Source organism: Choloepus didactylus, chromosome 5 (genome assembly GCF_015220235.1).
Source record: "Choloepus didactylus isolate mChoDid1 chromosome 5, mChoDid1.pri, whole genome shotgun sequence".
Lineage (NCBI taxonomy): Eukaryota > Metazoa > Chordata > Mammalia > Pilosa > Megalonychidae > Choloepus > Choloepus didactylus.
Window position 1 is genome coordinate 22,427,285 of NC_051311.1, and position 19,800 is coordinate 22,447,084.

The window sequence follows — 19,800 nt, forward strand, 5'->3', positions numbered from 1 at the left end:
TATATATTAAATAATTAAATTTGAGTGATTTAAAAAAAAAAATAGTTTTTCTTTGGAGCTTCCAGCTTTTATTTTTTCCCTCCTCATCTTATCCTTTCCACCTGCTGATGACAGCCTTTATCCATTTCCTCAGATACATGCTCTCTTTTCTCTTTCAAAACTGGCTCTAGAAAATGATTTAATAAAAGTAGTTCACTCAGTGTGAGCATTTTTCTCAATCTGGAATAAAAAATAATTGATAGCCCATTCATTAAAAGTGCTTCAAGCATCAGTAAACTCATGAGAAGGATGACTTTTGGGTGGAAACCTCAAAAAAAAAAAAAAAAAAAAAAAAACAACATAAACAAAAAACAAAAACTCCAACACTAAAATGACTCTGAGGTCATTTTAATCTCAAGGACTTCTATTATAGGAGGCAGAAACCAAACTCAAACCATGTGTATTTAAGTCTAAATGAGAAAAGCAAAACTTTCAAACACTTAAAAGAAATATAAGATAATATCTCTATAGCCTTGGAAGAGGGGGATGGTGACTTGAGGTAGCAATTCAATTTTTTCCACATACAATTTACAAATTTTACCAGCAATATTTATTGAATCCATTCTCCAGTGATCTAATTCTGTCATAGATCAAGTCATACACAGATGAATGTCTCCTGTGTGTAGGAGCTTGTCTGTTCCTGGAACTTCTCTAGTATTCCATTAGCCTCTTTGCTTCTCCTTGTGCCAACACCACACTGTCTTATAGCTACAGCTTTATAAGAATTAATAAGTCTTAATAATTAGACATCTTAGTGTACGGTAAAATAAATCTCCGATATTGTCCTTATTCAAAATTGCTTTGACTATTTTTTAATCTTTTCTCTTACACATGTTTGGGGGATCATTTTGTGATCCTAAATCTGTTGGGATTTTTACTGGAATTACATTGCCTTTTTGGAGAGAACTGACATCTTTATTGCACTGAGTCTCCTATCTATGAATGTAGAATGTCTTGTGATTTATTTAGGTCTTCTTAAATGTTGTTGATTAAAGTGTTATGTAAGGTTCACAAATTACATTTTCCTTTTGACTCTTTCCACTCAGATGGGAGTATTTTTTTCCCATCCAAGCAAGAGCTGAAGCTTGTTTCTTCCTGCTGCTTTTTCTTTTTTATTTACTAATTTGTAATATATATATATATCTATACACACATATATAAAAATGCAATATATCATTGTTACTAATATCTTGCATAGTATTTAATTATATGAATGCGATATGTTTTATTTAAGAAAACTCCTCTTGATAGACTATGTTGTTCCAGATTTGTTGTACTCAAAAAAAAATGCTGCAGGAAACATTGTTATTTATTTATCATGATGCCCTTGTAAGAATATAGCTGTAGGCTAAATTTCATGAAATGCATTTAGTGAAAATGTGCATGCATTTAAAATTTGTATAAATTGAGCCAAAGTGTTTTCTGTAAGGTAAAAATATAGCTCCACATAGTACCTAGAGTATGCAAATGCCTGATAGCCATAACATCACTAATCCCACCAGCATGGAATTTGTATCAAACTGTAACATCTGATAGGTAAAAAATGCTCCATTATTATTTTAAGGTGCATTTTCTTTAATTATGAGTTAGCCTGGCCTTTTTCATAGACACACTTGTGCACATGTGCATCAATTTGTAAAATTTTAAAAATTATTATTATTGAGGGTATTAGTCAAGATGAATCCCAAAAACATCTTAAATTTTCTAAAACAAGTCCTTAAAACACCCAAAGTTAAACTAAATTCAAGAGAAGAACTGATTGACATGAAAAGGAGAGATATCAGCAAACATACAAAGAAGCAGAAATGAAATAAAAATCAGCTAAGTTAATTTGAATTTCTTAATGACTTCTTTTAATCAGACCAAAAAGAAATAACAAAACTGAAGGCTGAAGTCAATGATGTGATCACTGTCACAATTAAGACCTAAGATAATAAAACGATGACATTTTAGGGCTGAAAGTAGCCTTTGAGAAAATCTGGCCTCTCTCTCCTTTTTTACAGGTGAGTTCATTTATACAGGACTTTCTCAACAGAAAGATGAAATATTTTATTCAGACTAATCAGTAGTAATGTTCTGTGGTTGGCAAATAGGCAGCACACAATGAACATTTGTTTACTGAAAAAAAAATGAATGAATGCTACGATCAAAGCCTTGCTTTTCTGAGAAATATAGGACTCTTTCCAATTTTACCAATTTTATATAATGGATTTGTGGTTTATGTATAACAGATTCTGAAATACAGGATTTCCAAAAGCATTTGATCATAATGTTATATCAATGACATTACGTGATCCTTGGATCAGTTGAACCACTTCATATTTTTCTTTCAAGGGTAAAAGAACCTTGACTTCCTTCCAAGTTGCAGGGATTAATGAGTTTTCCTAGATGCGTAGGATAAATCTCAAGGCTGTGTTCACTTTGGCAAATTATTTCAGCCTTTAAATGTGTGTGTGTTTGTGTGTGTGTGTGTGTGTGTTTTCCTCAGCAAGAAAAGTACAAGAATTTTCATGTTCAGGATTAAATCTGGTCAACAAGGACTTAATTCAATTTCATGATCGCTAACATTACCTCTATAGTACCCAAGGATTTGTAATACTTCTTTGATTATAACACCAGTCATTTTTACACTTGAATGAAATGATTTGACTATGAAGTGATTGACAGATCCCTACTATATATAACACCATGAATGCAAATTAGGTGTTTGAATATAGATATCATTCTCAGGTCTCCAATACACAATGGCTTGTGTTACTATTGAGGGAATTCCCAGCCCCTGGAGTGCGGTATATTACAAAGTCATATTTTTAGATCACAGCTCGAGCTTTAGGACAGGTTGGTATTCTTTTCATTCATCTGTCAGTCGCTCTGTCCAACATCCTTTTCTTCATATGCTCTTTCTCTCCCTCTTCCCTCTACACTGGACCCTGCCCCCAATCTTCCCCTAGAGCCCTTCCACTAGCCACCCCTCAAACCCTTCCCAACCCTCATATGACCTCTCTTACTTAAGGGAAAGATGTACTCATTCAGCAAGTATTAATTGGGCCATGCACTGTGTTTAGCACTAGTGAGCAAAAGCATGCAGAGGGAATCAGAATTATTTGTGAATTATTTTATTTTCCTTCTGTCAATACATTCCCATCTTTAAATACATCATTTTAATACATTCTTCTAACTTGAAAGGAATCGTTACACTCATTTAGAGTTAACCACCCCCCACTTTTATTTCCACCTCATGAGAACCCTTGAACCTCTATATTCCATCACCTTTTTCCATCTGCCAGCATCCCTTCACCATTAGATCTTTACATTTTAACTTCAAAAAAGCTTAAACTTAAGGGCTCCTTAACTTTAAAACTTGACTGAAAACAAAAAACAAAAAAAACCCCAGTCAATTCATTTCTAACCATTCTTTTTTTCTTCTAACAAATATTCTTCCTCTGAAATCTGGCTTTTGTAACTGTAATCAAAGTCTTTGTTGTTACAAGTTTTCAATATTATTGAATTTCTGTAGTATATGACAGGTCCTCACAATTTTGGATTGCCTCTTAATTCCTTACTCATGTTGCTTTCCCATAACCAGTCAGTTGACAAATCCAGTTGAGTCTTTAAGTGTCTTTTAAAATCACTTTCCTCTTGGTTCTCCTTGAGAGTGCTTAATCCAGACTCTTGTCCTTGGAATGACTCCAGTATTCTTTCACTTGGTCATCTAGGCCCCAGCTACAATTTGTGCTGATGAATGCTTACTTGCTAATCTTACTAAAATCATGAGTTTCACTATAACACAGGATATGTTCTTCTGTAGCATAGGATATTGATTTCTACCTTGCAATGATGTATATTACTATAAATTGAGATTACATATGTGTTAAAGTTATGCTGAATGTTGCTCAAAATAATTATAAGTTCTTATTGTGTGTTTGCTTGTGTTTGTGTGTAGGTGTCTGTTTGTATTTAGGTCATCATTAGTGATGTTGTATTCTGTGGGAATATACTACTAAATGGCAATTACTGGATTTATATGGCATTTATTCTTCAGAGAGATCAAAATACTATAACCTTCCAGTGCCTCAGTTTCCTGCACATGCACAATAGGGTTAATAATACCCAACTGTCTCCCCCAAGATCACAGATATGCTGTGATGACTCATTAATATACATCACACAAATTCTCACCATAAGAAAGATATATGCATAAGGCATTTTTACATCAGTAGCCTCTTTCTTGTTTGTTCTTCAGTTGAGTTCATCAATAAGGAGGTACTTGGTTAATTACAGCATCCTCTGCTTTATGGAGAACTTTTTGTAGACATTTTGTAGCTTTTTGTAGCAGTTTTTCCATCTACACTGTTGCCAAAGTCTTTACAAGTTCAGACCAATTGAAGTTGTCAACTTAGCATTCTTTCTTTAGATACTGGAAGAATTGAGAGGGAGAAGATGTGTAGAGAGAAGATTAGTAGGAAAGGTGAAGGAAGAGGAGTGAAGGGAGGAGGTGAAAACTCGGAGAAACTGATCAGACTTTGGTCCTGAATAAGCCGTCCCACCCCCGCACTGCTTGTTGCTTTCTAGGTGTAGTTAATCCAAAAATACCTTTTTCAACCCATAGCTACAGTGCCCCAGCCCATCCCACTTACGCACTGGCCCCTCCTTAACTCTCTCCCTCCAGTTCAAAAAATGTCACAGAGATACTTTCAGAAATTTTAAAAACAAAGAAAACATATATTAAGCTGTTCTAGACACCGAGAGGCAGAGTAAAACGTGGGTAGAAGCAGTAAGCTGTACAAACCGCTGGAAGTATTTTTTGAACTGTTCTATAGTTTGCTGGGAACAATTTGTGACACATAACATCGTGGAATCAAGGCCTTAGAAATCATCTAGTCCAGTCTTCTGATGTTACAAATGAAGCAATGAAGTCTGAGGAAGCTAAGTAACCTAACATCAGTCTTCCAGCTGGATTTTCACTTACTCTTCTTACATCATTTGCTCAAGACCTAAAGACATTTGAAATGTGTAAAAACGATTAAAACGCAATCGCAGAAACCTCGTAAGAAATGAAAGCCCAAATCACCGTCAGAGAGGCCTCAGATCCACCACATCCCGGCCGGAAGTCCCCACCCCCGCCCCGCTGAGCGACCCGCGCCGGCCGCTCCTCCCTCCGCTCCTGGGCCTGGGGGTGGGCCCCAGCAATCTGGACACGCCCCTCGGCTCCACCCTTTCCGTGTCAGCCTATTAGAGAGAGCATCGCTCTGCCGTGCTGGCCAATGGGAGGCGAGGATGCTGCGTGACCCTCCTCCCGCGCTCCGACGTCGGGGCTAAGTGGCTGTCACTGCAGCCAGTTCTTGCCCTGTTTCCACCACAACCATGTGGCGCTGTAGCGGGTTGCCGAGGCTGACTGGCCGGTGAGGAAGTGGGGTCACGGGAGAGGGGCCTGGGGACGCCCGCTGTGAGTCCGAGGTCTCGGCTCGAGCCGGAGGGGAGGGAGAGGACGCGAGAAGGTCCTCGCCAGTGCAAGCGGGTGCACAGGCCCCTGGGATTGGGGTCGCCGGCGGGAGGGGAACCCAGGTCCTCCTTCGTCCCCTGGTCTGGGGGCTCCCTGGGCCCCAGCCCTGAAGACCTCTGCAGTGACGGTGGGCAAGAGTTGCCTTCCCAAAGGAATATGCGGCGTAATCCTTTGCTTCACTGCCATCACTTGACTGAGTAGAAAGGAAGGGATGTCCTGGCCAGTGATCAGTGTTGGGTATGATTTTGCTGGAAAAGTTTTTGTGGGATAAATGGGGATTCAGTCCCAAAGGAGCTTTCCTGGCCCCTTTTCCTTTGTTGGACTTCAAGTGATCCCCAGAGTGCATAGCCCTGTGTGGAGGTTGTCTGGAGCTTTTGAAGTGAAGCTTATTATTGGTGTGGATTTTAATGTGTGTAATAAAAGTCACTTGACAGATTATTCGTGTTTGTAATAGATTACAAGTAAGTATATGGGGGGAAGTGAAGTATTGCGTCTGAGTTTTCATATATCTTAAATGTAACATTTTCTTTTCATGACTGTGTGCTTGATGATAACTGCTGAAAATCCTTCTTTACCCTGATACTAGAAGTTCCTGTATCAAAAAGGAGAATGATAGTTGATTATGACATATCTCCATATTATTGCCAATGACTAGTCATTTTTTTCTGTACATATCTTCTTTAAAAAACATATTTTTCTGAGGTATAATATTAATGTGGAAAATCCCACAGAACATTATGGGAAAGAATTATTTTTTCTTTTTTTTTTTCATTTATTTTACTGTGATCATATGCACACAACATAAAATTTATCATTTTAAAGAGTACAGTTCAGTGGCATTAAGTACATTCATAATGTGCAACCATCACCACTGTCTACTGATAGAACATTTTCATCACCCCAAATGGAAACTCCATATTCATTAGAATAATTATTTTTTAAAAAAGTTTTGTCACAATTACTCAGCTTAAGATTGCCCCTTCCTGATCATAACCCACACTCTTCTCTCCTGAAAGTAATTACTGTCCTGACTTGCAGAAATCACTTTCTTGCTTTTCTTTATTCTTTTCCATCTATATACATCCCTACAATACAGTGTTACCTGTTTTTGAACTTATATATAGAATAATACTACTTGTTTCCTTTGTATTCCTGGTATTATTCAACGTTGTGACCTACATCTATGTTCCATGTTGTTGTAGTCTGTCAGGGATTGACTCATGTACCCTACAAAAGACAAGTTCAAGTCTTACTCTGCAATTCTGTGCGTGTGTATCTATTTGTACATAGTATCTTTGAATATGATAAAGTGGGTCTAGTGTGGACTCATTTGTGAATAGGGTCTTCAAAGATCCTATTTAGCTGTGGCCAGACTGAATCAGGGTGGGCCTTAATGCCTGTTAGTGGAGATGAGAGGGAATTTTGATGCAGTCAGAGAAGTTAGAAGTCAGAGGAAGCCGCAGGAAGAAGCCAGAGAGGGGAGAAAGATTGCCATGAGATGGAGGTCTGCCAATTACCAGATTGCTAACGACCCGGAGAAAGCCTGACCTTGCCAATGCCTTGATTTTGAACCTCTAGCCTCCCAAACCATGAGCCAGTACATTCCTGTTGTTAAGCCAACTCGTGTGTGTTATTTGTCATAGCATTTCTGGCAAACCAAGACATATCCATTCATTTTTATTGCCTATTTTATTTTATTGAATGAATAGTCCACGATTTATTGGTTCTTCTGTAGAAGGACATCTGGGTTGGTTGAGTTTGGGGCTGTTAGGAACATTCTTGTATGTGTGTGCTGGTACACAAGTTTCTCAAGAATGTACATGTGTAGAGGTGAAGTTGTTAATCTTCAGTTTTTTTAATAATGCCAAACGATTTTTCAAGGTGTTGTTTCAATTTTCACTCCCTCTAGCAATATTTGAGAGTTCCTGGCAATACTTGATATGTTAGGCTTTTAAATTTTCACCAATTTGGTAGGTATGTGATGGTATTTTGAGTTTATCATATTATGGTGAATGTATGTGAGAATACTATGATAGAAAGAAGCCATTTAGACATGAGAACTGTTTTTCATACAACTGAGGGTAAATCTTGTATTATAATTGCATTATGATTCTTTGTAAATGTGTACAAATAAAAGGTTTTCAACATTTAATTATTGATATTATAGAAATTTAGCTGAGTTGAGATAATAGGCAGTTAAAATTGAAAGAAGTTTACTGGGAATTAATTTTCTGGAATGTGGAAGGTATATCTTTCTCACAACATTAACATTATCAATGTTGTCATTGTGTTGCTGAATTACGTTTATCATACAATTTTCCTGCGAATCATCTAATTTTGTTCACTTTTCTTAAATGTAGCTGTGTAAACCAGAAGATATGGAGGTGGAGGAGTACTACAGCTTGTGAGAGGGCTCTACAATATAAAGTGGGAGAAAAAATCCACGGATTCACTATAAACCAGGTACTGGTTCATTTTGATATGCTGTTCATATGTTTATATTTATAATAAGAGATGCACCTTCTTCTGAAATGTAAGTTCCCTCAGAGTCAATTATATATATATCAAGTGCTCAACTGAACAGATTTGCAAAAAAAATGGTTCCCTAATTTTTTTTAATTTGTTTGATTTTTTTAAAGCAGTTTTGTTGAGATAAATTCACATAGCATACATCCATCTGAAGTGTATAATCAGTGTCTTCTATTTTCACAGAGTTGTACTTTCATCACCACCATCAATTCTAGAATATTTTAACACACAAGAGGGTTCACTGTGTTATACTGTCCCATGTTTCATTCTCTGGCTTTCCTTCTAGTGACACATGACCCCTCAACTTTCCTTTTCACCCATAATCATACACACAGTTAATTACACTCACTATAATGTGCTACCATCACCCCTATTTCCAAGTATTTGCAATCAGCTTTATTACAAATTCTGATCAAGCTTTAGCTTCCCATTCTCTGCCCTCATTCTATCTTTTGTTGACCTTTGTTCTAGATATTAACACCCTGAGTTTGCTACTTATATTTAGTTTGTATTAGTGAGGTCATACAATATTTGTCCTTTTGTGTCTGACTTCTTTCACTCAATGTAATATCCTCAAGGTTCATCCATGTTGTCACATGCATCAAGACTTCATTTCTTACGGCTGAACAATTTTCTGTCTTATGTATATTCCACATTTTGTTTATCCATCGGTTGATGGACACCTGGGTTATTTCCATCTTTTGACAATTGTGAATAATGCTGCTATGAACATTGGTGTGCAAACATCTGTGTCCCTGCCTTTTGTTCTGAGGATATACCTTGTAGCGGAATTGCTGGATCATATGGCAGTTCTATATTTAGCTTCCTGAGGAACTGCCAAATTATCCTCCACAGCGACTGTACCATTCTACATTCCCACCAGCAGTGAATGAGTGTTCCTTTTTCTCCACATTCTTTCCAGCACTTGTAGTTTTCTGTTTTTTTATTAGTGGCCATTTTAGAGGATGTGAAATAATATCTCATTGTAGTTTTGATTTGTGTTTCCCTAATAGCTAGTGATGTTGAACAATTTTTCATATGCTTTTTAGCCATTTATATATCCTCTTTCGAAAAATGTCTATTAAAGTCTTTTGCCCAGTTTTTTTTATTTGTTTTATTGAGGTATATTCACCTACCATGCAGTCATACAAAACAAAGCGTACATTCGGTTGTTCACAGTACCACCACATAGTTGTGCATTCATCACCAAAATCAGTCCCTGACACCTTCATTACCACACACACGAAATAACAAGAATAAAAATTAAAGTGAAAAAGAGCAATCAAAGTAAAAAAGAACACTGGGTGCCTTTTTTTGTTTGTTCGTTTGTTTCTTTTTTCCTTCCCCCATTTTTCTACTCATCTATCCATAAACTAGACAAAGGGGAGTGTGGTCCATATGGCTTTCCCAATCACAATGTCACCCCTCATAAGCTACATTTTTATACAATCGTCTTCAAGATTCATGGGTTCTGGGTTGTAGTTTGATAGTTTTAGGTATTTACTGCTAGCTACTCCACTTCGCTAGAACCTATAAAGGGTTGTCTATATTGTACGTAAGAGTGCCCACCAGAGTGATCTCTTGGCTCCTTTTGGAATCTCTCTGCTACTGAAGCTTATTTCATTTCCTTTTACATCCCCCGTTTGGTCAAGAAGATGTTCTCCATCCCATGATGCTGGGTCTAGATTCCTCCTTGGGGGTCATATTCCACGTTGCCAGGGAGAGTCACTCCCCTGGATGTCTGATCCCACGTAGCGGGGAGGGCAGTGATTTTGTCCATTTTTTAATTTCGTTGTTTGTGTTTTCATTGTTGAGTTGTAGGGTATCTTTATTTATCCTGGATAGTAAAACCTTATCAGATGTGTGGTTTCCAGATATTTTCTCCCATTAAGCAGTCTGCCTTTTCACCCTCTTGAAAAAGTCCTTTGAAGCACAAAGTGTTCAATTTGGAGGGGGTTTCATTTATTTTTTTCTTTTGTTGCTTGTTCTTTGGGTATAAGGTCTAAGAACCTCCTACCATAATATCTTAAAGACGCTTCCTACATTTTCTTCTAGGAATTTTATGGTTCTGACTTTTATATTTGATTCTTTCATCCATTTTGAGTTAATTTTTGTATAAGGTGTGAGATGGGGTCCTCTTTTATTCTTTTGGATGTGGATATCCATTTCTCCCAGCACCATCTGAGAAGAGACTACTCTGTCCCAGTTGGGTGGACTTGGCAGTCTTTCAAAAATCAATTGACCATAGATGTGCAGGTCAGTTTCTGAACTCTCAATTTGATTCCATTGGTCTGTATGTCTACCTTTATGCCAATAACATGCTTTTTGTTTGTTTGTTTGTTTTGTTTTTTGTTTTTTAACATATAGCATTGTAATATGCTTAAAAGTTAGGAAGTGAGAGTCCTCCAACTTCATTTTCCTTTTCCAAGATGTTTTTAGCTATTTGGGACCCCTTACCCATCCAAATATATTTGAAAATAGGCTTTTCCAATTCTATGAAGTAGACTGTTGGAATTGTAATTGGGATTGGATTGAATCCGTAAATCAATTTGGATAAAATTGACATCTTAACAATATTTAGTCTCCTAATCCATGAACATGGAATGTCCTTCCATTTATTTAGGTCTTTTTTTATTCTTTTAGCAATGCTTTGTAGTTTTCTGAATACAGGTCTTTTACATCCTTGGTTAAATTTATTCCTAGATATCTGATAATTTTAGTTGCTGTTGTAAATGGAATTTTTTTCCTGATTTCTTCCTCAGATTGGTCATTACTAGAGTATAGGAACTCTGCTGATTTCGTGATCTTGTATCTCACCACTTTGCTGAACTTGTTTATTAGCTCTAGTGCTTTGTTGTAGATTTTTTGGTACTTTCTAGGTATAGGATCATATCTGCAAATAGTGAAAGGTTCACTTCTTCCACTCTGATTTGGATGCCTTTTATTTGCTTCTTGCCTAATTGTTCTAGCTAGAACTTCTAGCACAATGTTGAATAACAGTGGTGACAGTAGGCATCCTTGTCTTGTTCCTAGACATCTGTATTCACTAGACAGATTGGAGAGATTGGTCTGTAATTTTCCTTTCGTGTAGTATCTTTTCCTTGCTTTGCTATTAGGGTGATGGGTTCATAGAATAAGTTAGGAATCTTTCTCTCCTCTTCAAATTTTTTTTTTTTTTTTTTTTTTTTTTTTGGAGGAGTTTGAGCAGGATTGGTATTAATGCTTCTTGGAATGATTGGTAAAATTCACCTGTGAAACCATCTGTCTGGTCCTGGGCTTTTCTTTGTTGGCAGGTTTCAATCTGTTTACTTGTGATTGGCTTGTTGAGGTCTGTTTTTTGTAGTGTCAGTGTAGGTTGTTCATGTGTTTCTAGAAAATTGTTTCATCTAAGTTGTCTAGGTTGTTGGCATACAGTTGTTAATAGTATCCTCTTATGATCTTTTTAATTTCTGTGGCACTGGTAGTATTGTTCCCCCTTCCATTTCTGATTTTGTTTATTTTCATCTTCTCTTTTTTTTCTTTGTCAGTCTAGCTAAAGGCTTGTCAACTTGTTGATCTCAAAGAACCAACTTGTGGTTCTGTTGATTCTCTCTACTGTTTTCTTTTTGTTCTCAGTTTCATTTATTTATGCTCTAATCTTTGTTATTTTTTTCCTTCTGCTTGCTTTGGGATTAGTTCACTATTCTTTTTCTAGTTCCTCCAGGTGTGTAGTTAGGTCTTTGATTTTAGCTCTTTCTTCCTTTGTAATGTAGGCATATAGGGCCATAAATTTCCCTCTCAACACTACCTTCACTGCATCCCATAAGTTTTGATATGCTCTGTTCTGTTTTTCATTCATCTCAAGATATTTTCTGATTTATCTTGCAATTTCTTCTTTGACCCATTGATTGTTTCAGAGTATGTTGTTTAACCTCATAAATTTACTCCTTTTCCAGTCCTCTGCCTGTTGTTGATTTCCAGCTTCATTCCATTATGATCAGAGAAATTGGTATATTTGTATAATTTCAATCTTTTTAAATATTTTGAGACCTGTTTTGTGACCTGTATGCGGTCTGTCCTGGAGAATGATTCATAAGCACTTGAGAATAATGCATCCTGCTGTTCTGGCATGCATTGTTCTGCATATTTCTGTTAGGTCTATTTCATTTATCATATTATTCAAGTTCTCTGTTTTCTTATTGATCTTCTGTCTGGATATTCTGTCTATTGATATGAGTGGTTTATTGAAGTCTCCAACTATTATGTAGATACATCTATTTTTCCCTTCAGTTTTGCTCGTGTTTGCCTGATGTATTCTGGGGCATCCTAGTTAGGGGCATATATATTTATGACTACTATTTCTTCTTGGTGTATTGCCCTTTTTATTAATATATAATGTGATTCTTTGTCTCTTATAACAGCTTTGCATTTAAAGTCTATTTTGTCTGGTATCAGTATAGCTACCCCAGCTTCTTTTTAGATATTGTTTGTGTGGAATATCTTTTTCCAGCTTTTCACTTTCAACCTATCTGTATCCTTGGATCTAAGGTGAGTCTTTTGTAGACAAGTGTATAGATGACTCATATTTTTTTTTATCCATTCTGCTAGTCTCTGTCTTTTGATTGAGGAGTTTAATTTATTGACATTCAGTGTCATTACTGTCAAGGCAGTGCTTGCCTCAAACATTTTATCCTTTGGTTTTTATATCTCATATTTTATTTTTGTCTTTCTTTTTACTCTTAGTTACCTTTATTGATTCTCTTTATTTCTACATTCTCCTCTAAGTGTCTCTCTCCTGTCTTTTCCTTTCAGCTTGCAGAACTCTCTTTAGTATTCTTGTAGGATAGGTCTCTTGTTAACAGACTGTCTCAGCTTTTGCTTATCTATGAATATCTTAAACCCTCCCTCATTTTCAGAAGTCAGTTTTGCCAGATAGAGAATTCTTAACTGGCAGTTTTCCTCTTTCAGTATCTTAAATGTATCATACCACTGCCTTCTTGCCTTCATAGTTTCTGCTGAGATATGGACCCTGAGTCTTATCAGGCATCCCTTGTATGTAATGAATCACTTTTCTCTTGCTCCTATTAGAATTATCTTTTTATCTTTGACATTTGACATTCTGATTAGTATGTGTCTTGGAGTAGGTCTATGTGAATTTATTTGGTTTGGGATACATTGCATTTCTTGGACATGGATATCCATGTTTTTCATAAGAGTTGGGAATTTTCGGCCACTCTTTCTGGGATAGCCATTATGCAAATGTTCATGTGCTTCATGTTGTCAGTCAGTTCCCTGAGATCCAGCTGATCCTTTCTTCTGCCTCTTCAAATCTGCTTGTGTGCCTCTATTATATTTTTAATTTAATCTGGTGTGCCTTTCATTCTTATAAGATCTGTTATTTTTCTTTGCATGCTTTCAAATTCTTTATGCTCAGTGTCTTCTTAATAGCCTTTATCTCTTTAGCCATCTCTTAGGAGATTTGTTTGAACATCTTGGATTAGTTGTTCCAAATTCGATATCTCCTCCCACTTTTTGATTTGCTTGTTTGACTGGGCTGTATCTTCCTGTTTCTTGGTATGGCTTGTAATTTTTGCTGATTTCTGGCCATCTGATTATCTTGGTGCCTTTATTCTGAAGGTTGGATTCTCCCTTGTCAAAGATTTTGTTGTTGTTTGGATTTGTGTTAATGCTCTTCTTTGCCGCTTGGTTTGTCAGTATTACCCGACCAGGGCTGGGCCAGGGACCCATGAAGGGGGCACACACCACTTTCACAGCGCCCCAGGAAGAGGGTCAGAGAAAGATGTTAAAAAGATGCTACTACCTCTCCCCAAGGGTGTGCTTCCCTAGCCTACCCAGCATTATGTCCCTCCTCACCCAAAAGCCTTTTAAACATCTTCCTGGAGGTGTGCTTTCCTCGCCTCCTAGAAGATGGTACTCTTCAGCAATCTATTCCCCTCAGTCCTCAGAAGGCAGGCTCTTATCTCCCTGTGGTTTCTAAACAATGGCATAGAAGCACCAGTCTAGGTGGGTTGAAACTGCAGATTCCAGCAGTCCAAATTCACCGTCCAAAAGCTGGACCACTGCTAGACTTTCTTGTCCTGTTCTTTGTGGAGTATACCTCCGTGGCCCTCTGTCTGCAGCCTCCCACCCGCCAGGGAACAGATACCCCAAAGCTTCCTGACCTGAGAGTGGAGGATGGGTGGCAGAAGCTGGGGCTGTGGGGGGTTTCTCACGATCCCTCACTTTACAGTTTCTCCTACTCTTGGTTCCACACTTTCCAGGGTGTTACAGAGACCCCACCACCACCACCACCAATCTCCAGAGCCCCAAAACCATTTGGCCAGTTTCTGATTGACCCATAGTTGTTTTTTCTGGGAGAGAAATAGGCTTAGCCTCTCCCATTTCCTGATCCTTAAATAAGTGTAGATCCCTAGTCTCTTAATTGAACTCCTTGCAGCACGACATCTTTTAATATTCAGAATTTTCAAATTTTTGAAAGTAGGATTCTCAGCAGGGTCTGGGATAGCTCTTCAAACAGTAATTTTTCTGTGGTTTGGCTTAAACATCAAGAATTATTTTGGTTCCCAATTTGGAGCTCTAAGTCCAAAATCAAGGTATCAGTTAGGCCATCTGTGCTTTTTCCTGGAGAGGGGAGCATTCTGGTGATGACAGTCTTCCTTTCTTCCTGGTGATACTCTTGATCTCCTCCTGTGGCTTTCTCTGACTTCTGGCTTCTCTCTATAAATCCTCCAGTAATACAGATTAAGACCTACCCTGATTCGGTTTCACCACAACTAAATAGGATCTTCAAACATCCTATTCACAAATGAGTCCACAACTTAACTTAACTTACTCAAATATACTATTTAAAAATGGGTTCACTCCCACAGGAATGTGGATTGAGACCTGGACATGTCTTTTGTGGGGTACATGATTCAATCCCCAACAGGGGTATTTACACTCTTCAGGCCCCTCCCATTCTTCCAGAGTTGTTTACTGTATGCATGCTGATTCACTAGGATCGAGTGACTGTGAATAACTACTTACCATTGAGAACGCATCTTAAACAAGTTGAAGCATCCTTCAACTACTGTGGCCCATTCCAGCATTGATATTTCTGCAGGGTCAGTGTGAGCACCAAATGAGAAGATACGTGTAAAAACAAGAGTACATGGCAAATATTCAGAAAGTGAGAGCTATTTTATTAGGAAGCAGTGTAGTATCATGGGAAGAGTACAGATAGACCAGGATTTGAATTCTTGATTTGTATGATCTTAGGCAAATTATTTCATCTCTCTGAGCCTCAGTTTTTTTTCAGCTGTAAGTGGGGATGAGACTGCCTACTTCACAGGGATATATGCAAAATGTTTAGAAAATATTTAGCATATAGTAATTACTCAAAAAAAAAAAAGGTAATTATCAGTTTCAGGCCTTAATTTCTTCATATGTAAGATAAGGGATTTGGACAAGATGGTTTTTCATGTGAATTTCAGCACTAAAATGCTGGGTTCCCAGTGTTGTTTAATTTATGACATACAAACCAATGATTTCAATTTATTATTTAAAATAACCATTTTGAATAACATTTCATCGAAGTTTAGTTGTTCCCATTTTTCTTCTTAATTCAGGTAACAGCTATTCCTGAACTATTCCTAACTGCAGTGAAGCTCAGTCATGACAACACAGGTGCTCAATATTTGCATCTGGCACGGGAAGACACAAATAATTTGTTTAGGTATGGGTGCATTGTATGAATATGTTCTTGAAATGTTTCTATTTAATATATCTCTATTTAAAATAATGCATTAAGTATTTAAAGATATCTCAGTACTATTTTATTTTCGTTGATGGAATATCCTGAAAATATAAGGAAAAGATTACATGAATTTATATCCTCAGCTATGTACTTTAAAATTTTACAGTCTGAATCATGACTTTATACTTTATACTCAAAGCATTTTGTTGAAAGATTTTGATAGTAAAATGATTAATTCCAGTAATCTGAGGTAATTACATGTTTGAGAACTATATTATGCAGTATTAAGCTTACCATTTTCCCATTTTGCTCATCGTTTGTTTTTCTTTGTCCAGTGTACAGTTTCGCACCACTCCAATGGATAGCACTGGCGTTCCTCATATTCTTGAGCATACGGTGCTTTGTGGTTCTCAGAAATATCCATGTAGAGATCCTTTCTTCAAAATGCTGAATAGGTCATTGTCCACTTTTATGAATGCCTTCACAGGTAAGACTGATATCCTGAACCATAATTACTGTTGGGTATGTAAAATTCATGTTCTTGAATTCAGTTAGTTTCTAAGAAGAAAGAGGATGCTTGGCGCCAGATAGACTAGAATAGATTTACCAGTCTCTCTGGATGAAAGATGTTAGAAATTTAATCCTTTGGAAAAACCATACGGTGGTTGGATTTTTATTAACATAGATGATGATGTTGTTTGAGTTTTACTTTTAGGAAGTAGGAGAAGACAGAATACTCTGAACAAACACATGCTGTTAAAGCAAAGTGTATCTTCTTGAAAGAGCAAATTAAATTTATGTTCTTATAGAAACAGGCCCTCTTTCTAAGCATGTGAAATAATATCTGTAGAGGAACCTTAACTATGTTACTTGTTTATTGAAGGAATTCTTACTAAGTGGTCATTAAGTGCCAAACCCTGGATTGGGTCTGGAAAAATTGAAACTTAAGGCTAAGCAAAGATATGATAGTGGCAAAGTCATGTATCATAGCATGGAATTGGTATCTTTTGTTCCATTGGTGTTTGTGCTTAAATTAGACTTGAAAGTAAATACTTTTTGAAGGAATTTGTTGTACTTTAAAATCTTACTTTCATTTTTACCCAGCTAGTGACTATACTCTATATCCGTTTTCCACACAAAATCCCAAGGATTTTCAGAATCTTCTCTCAGTGTATTTGGATGCAGCCTTTTTTCCATGCCTGCGCGAACTAGATTTCTGGTATGTAATGATTAGTTAATTCATTTAGATTTTAAATATTAGAATTACCCTGATCTTAAAATTATGTATCATTATTTAGGCAAGAAGGTTGGAGACTAGAACATGAGAATCCAAATGATCCCCAAACACCCTTGATCTTTAAAGGAGTTGTCTTTAATGAAATGAAGGGAGCATTTGTAAGTTTTTTCTCCTTTTTTATAGTTGTGTGTAAATTGTTATTTTAGCTGTATAAAATATTGAAATATAAACCAGTTTGGAAAATAGTTGATATTCTAATATTTCATTTAATATTCTCATCTTATATCACTCTTTGAATTAGCTGGGGGACTGTGCTCTGTGCTTCTGTTCACTCTGAAATCCTCTCTTTTCTACTGATGGTTCCCAAACTTCCTGGGCGTCCCTGGTGTGTGATCTGCAGGATGTTTGTGAGATGAAAGCTGTTTTCACAATAATGCTAACATGTCGTCGTCTGTTTCATTTTTATTCCTACCCAAGTATACAGTGGAGTTTTCAGAGGCTACGTTAAACTTGATGTGTGGTAACACAACATATTGTATACAGAAGCAGATATGAGAATTCAGCTGTCTTCTATTAAGCCAGTCAATAAAGAGATTCGCAAAAATGTAAAATAGTGCCACTCTTCTCAAAAAAATTTTTGCTATGAAAAATATTTTTGAGAAAAGTATTCATTACTTTGTGATGATGGGTTAGTAAGTTAATGAGTGAATAATATTTTTAAAAGGTCTCAGCTTTAATTTCTAATACAGAAAAATATATGTTATTAGGATACACATACACACACACAGATACATATTTCTATATTTCCATATAATCAAGAAGCCGATGTAATCAAAAGCTCTTTGGGAACCTCCTTCATTTTTAAGAGTATAAAGGGGTCCTGAGTCTAAAATGCGTGAGAATTGCTGTCCTCTACCTTTGTCATCATTTCCCCTCAAGATACTCAAGACCTGCCCCTGGTCTGTGCTAGTATTTCTGGAGCCCTTGGAGTTACTTGTATACACCAGGCCTATTTCCTAGTTCTTTGCCTGTGACCTCTTTTAGTTGGTGACCTGTTTCTTACCCTTTAATATTCAATTTGGGTACATCCTTATTTCACTTTGTCCTTCTCATTACCTTCAGTTGTACAGTTATTGATTATCGAGTGTAAATTGAAAAGTAAATTTTTTTTTCTCTTCTGAGAGTGCTAGTCCCTGGGCCCCAGACCTAGATTATGAGTAAATCAAATGCTTATATTAAATAATATCTACCTGAATGTCCAGTTCAGTTTTATTTGTAAGTTGTTATAGTTGTAAACTTCCGGAATGTAATTGATTTCCTCTATTGTAAGGTAATGATGGCTGTGTATTGTACTTATTTATATATATTTATTTTGTTAATTTTAAATTTGAAGACAGATAATGAGAAGATATTCTCACAGCATCTTCAAAATAAACTTCTTCCTGACCATACTTACTCAGTGATCTCCGGTGGTGATCCATTATGCATCCCAGATCTTACGTGGAAACAGCTTAAAGAGTTTCACTCTACTCATTATCACCCGAGTAATGCTAGGTAATATTTCACTTGTAAAGTTTAATGGTGCATTGCTAACAGTTTATTATTTTACATTTCCTTACCCTAAATGAAATGGTTTCACTCACATGTAACAAAGAAATATTTGCTTAAGGAATATGTAATTTTAGATAACATTCTTTGCTTAAAAGAATGTTATCCATCTAATATATTTGGACATTCAATTTATTTTATTTGGACAATGATAAATCTTAGACAGTAGAGTACAGTGGTTAAAAGCACTATCTTTAGAGTCACACCTGGAAAAGAATCCTGATTATACCACCTCTAGCTTAGTACTCATTAACCTTTCTATAGCTCAGCTTTATTATGTGTACAATGGGAACACTGATAATGGTATCTACCTCATAGGATTAATTAAAATAATGTGTGTAAAGCATTTAGCCCTGCATTTGGCACATAGAAATATTCTGTAAATGATACCTGCATTTATTAAACTTAGATACTTTTTGAAAAATTACGTTTCATATATCACTAATAATAAAATAATAATAATATTTATAAACAAGTTAAATACTAATGTAAAATCCTGTTCACAGGTTATTTTAAGTAAATAGTTACACAATTTTAATTATGAGAACTTTCAAGCATACAGAAGAGAGAATAGAATAATGAATCCCCGTACACTTAACATAACTATAATGATCGTATTTTCTTTGCTAAAGTATTTTGAAGTAAATTACAAACATCATCATAGCCTTTCTTGTGGGGGAAGGTTTTTTGTTTTCTTATTTTTAGTAGAAGTTGTGGGTTAACAGAAAAATCATGCATAAAATACAGGGTTCCAATATACCACCTTATTATGTATCTTGCATTGGTGTGGTGAATTTGTTATGAGTGATGAAAGCACGCTTTTATAATTGTACTATAGTCCGTGGCTTAACTTAGGGTTCACTGTTTGGGTTGTACAGTTACATGGTTGATGTTTTTTATTTTAACATATATACAACCTAAAATTTTCCCTTAACCACATTCAAATATGTAATTCAGTGCTGTTAATTAGATTCACAATATTGTGCTACCATCACCAGCATCCATTACTAAAACTTTTCCACTGTCCCAATTAGAAACTCTATACATTTTACTCCTTAACTTCCTATTTCCTATTCCTACCTTGTCCCCTGGTAAACTATATTCCAGATTCTGACTCTGTGTGTTTGCTTATTCTAATTATTTCGTATC

The 19,800-nt window shown here is 36.3% G+C and overlaps 1 protein-coding gene across 1 annotated transcript in view; it reads left to right on the top strand.

Moving 5' to 3' along the window:
- The first annotated feature begins 5,351 nt into the window (after window positions 1–5,351).
- PITRM1 (pitrilysin metallopeptidase 1) overlaps window positions 5,352–19,800 on the top strand; it is a 50,942-nt gene continuing 36,493 nt past the window's right edge. Inside the window, exons 1-7 of the mRNA XM_037835663.1 lie at window positions 5,352–5,441; window positions 7,903–8,005; window positions 15,679–15,785; window positions 16,142–16,293; window positions 16,911–17,025; window positions 17,105–17,201; window positions 18,437–18,597. Of these exons, the coding sequence (XP_037691591.1) occupies window positions 5,404–5,441; window positions 7,903–8,005; window positions 15,679–15,785; window positions 16,142–16,293; window positions 16,911–17,025; window positions 17,105–17,201; window positions 18,437–18,597 (773 nt within the window). The 5' untranslated portion in view covers window positions 5,352–5,403. The remainder of the gene's footprint in view (window positions 5,442–7,902; window positions 8,006–15,678; window positions 15,786–16,141; window positions 16,294–16,910; window positions 17,026–17,104; window positions 17,202–18,436; window positions 18,598–19,800) is intronic.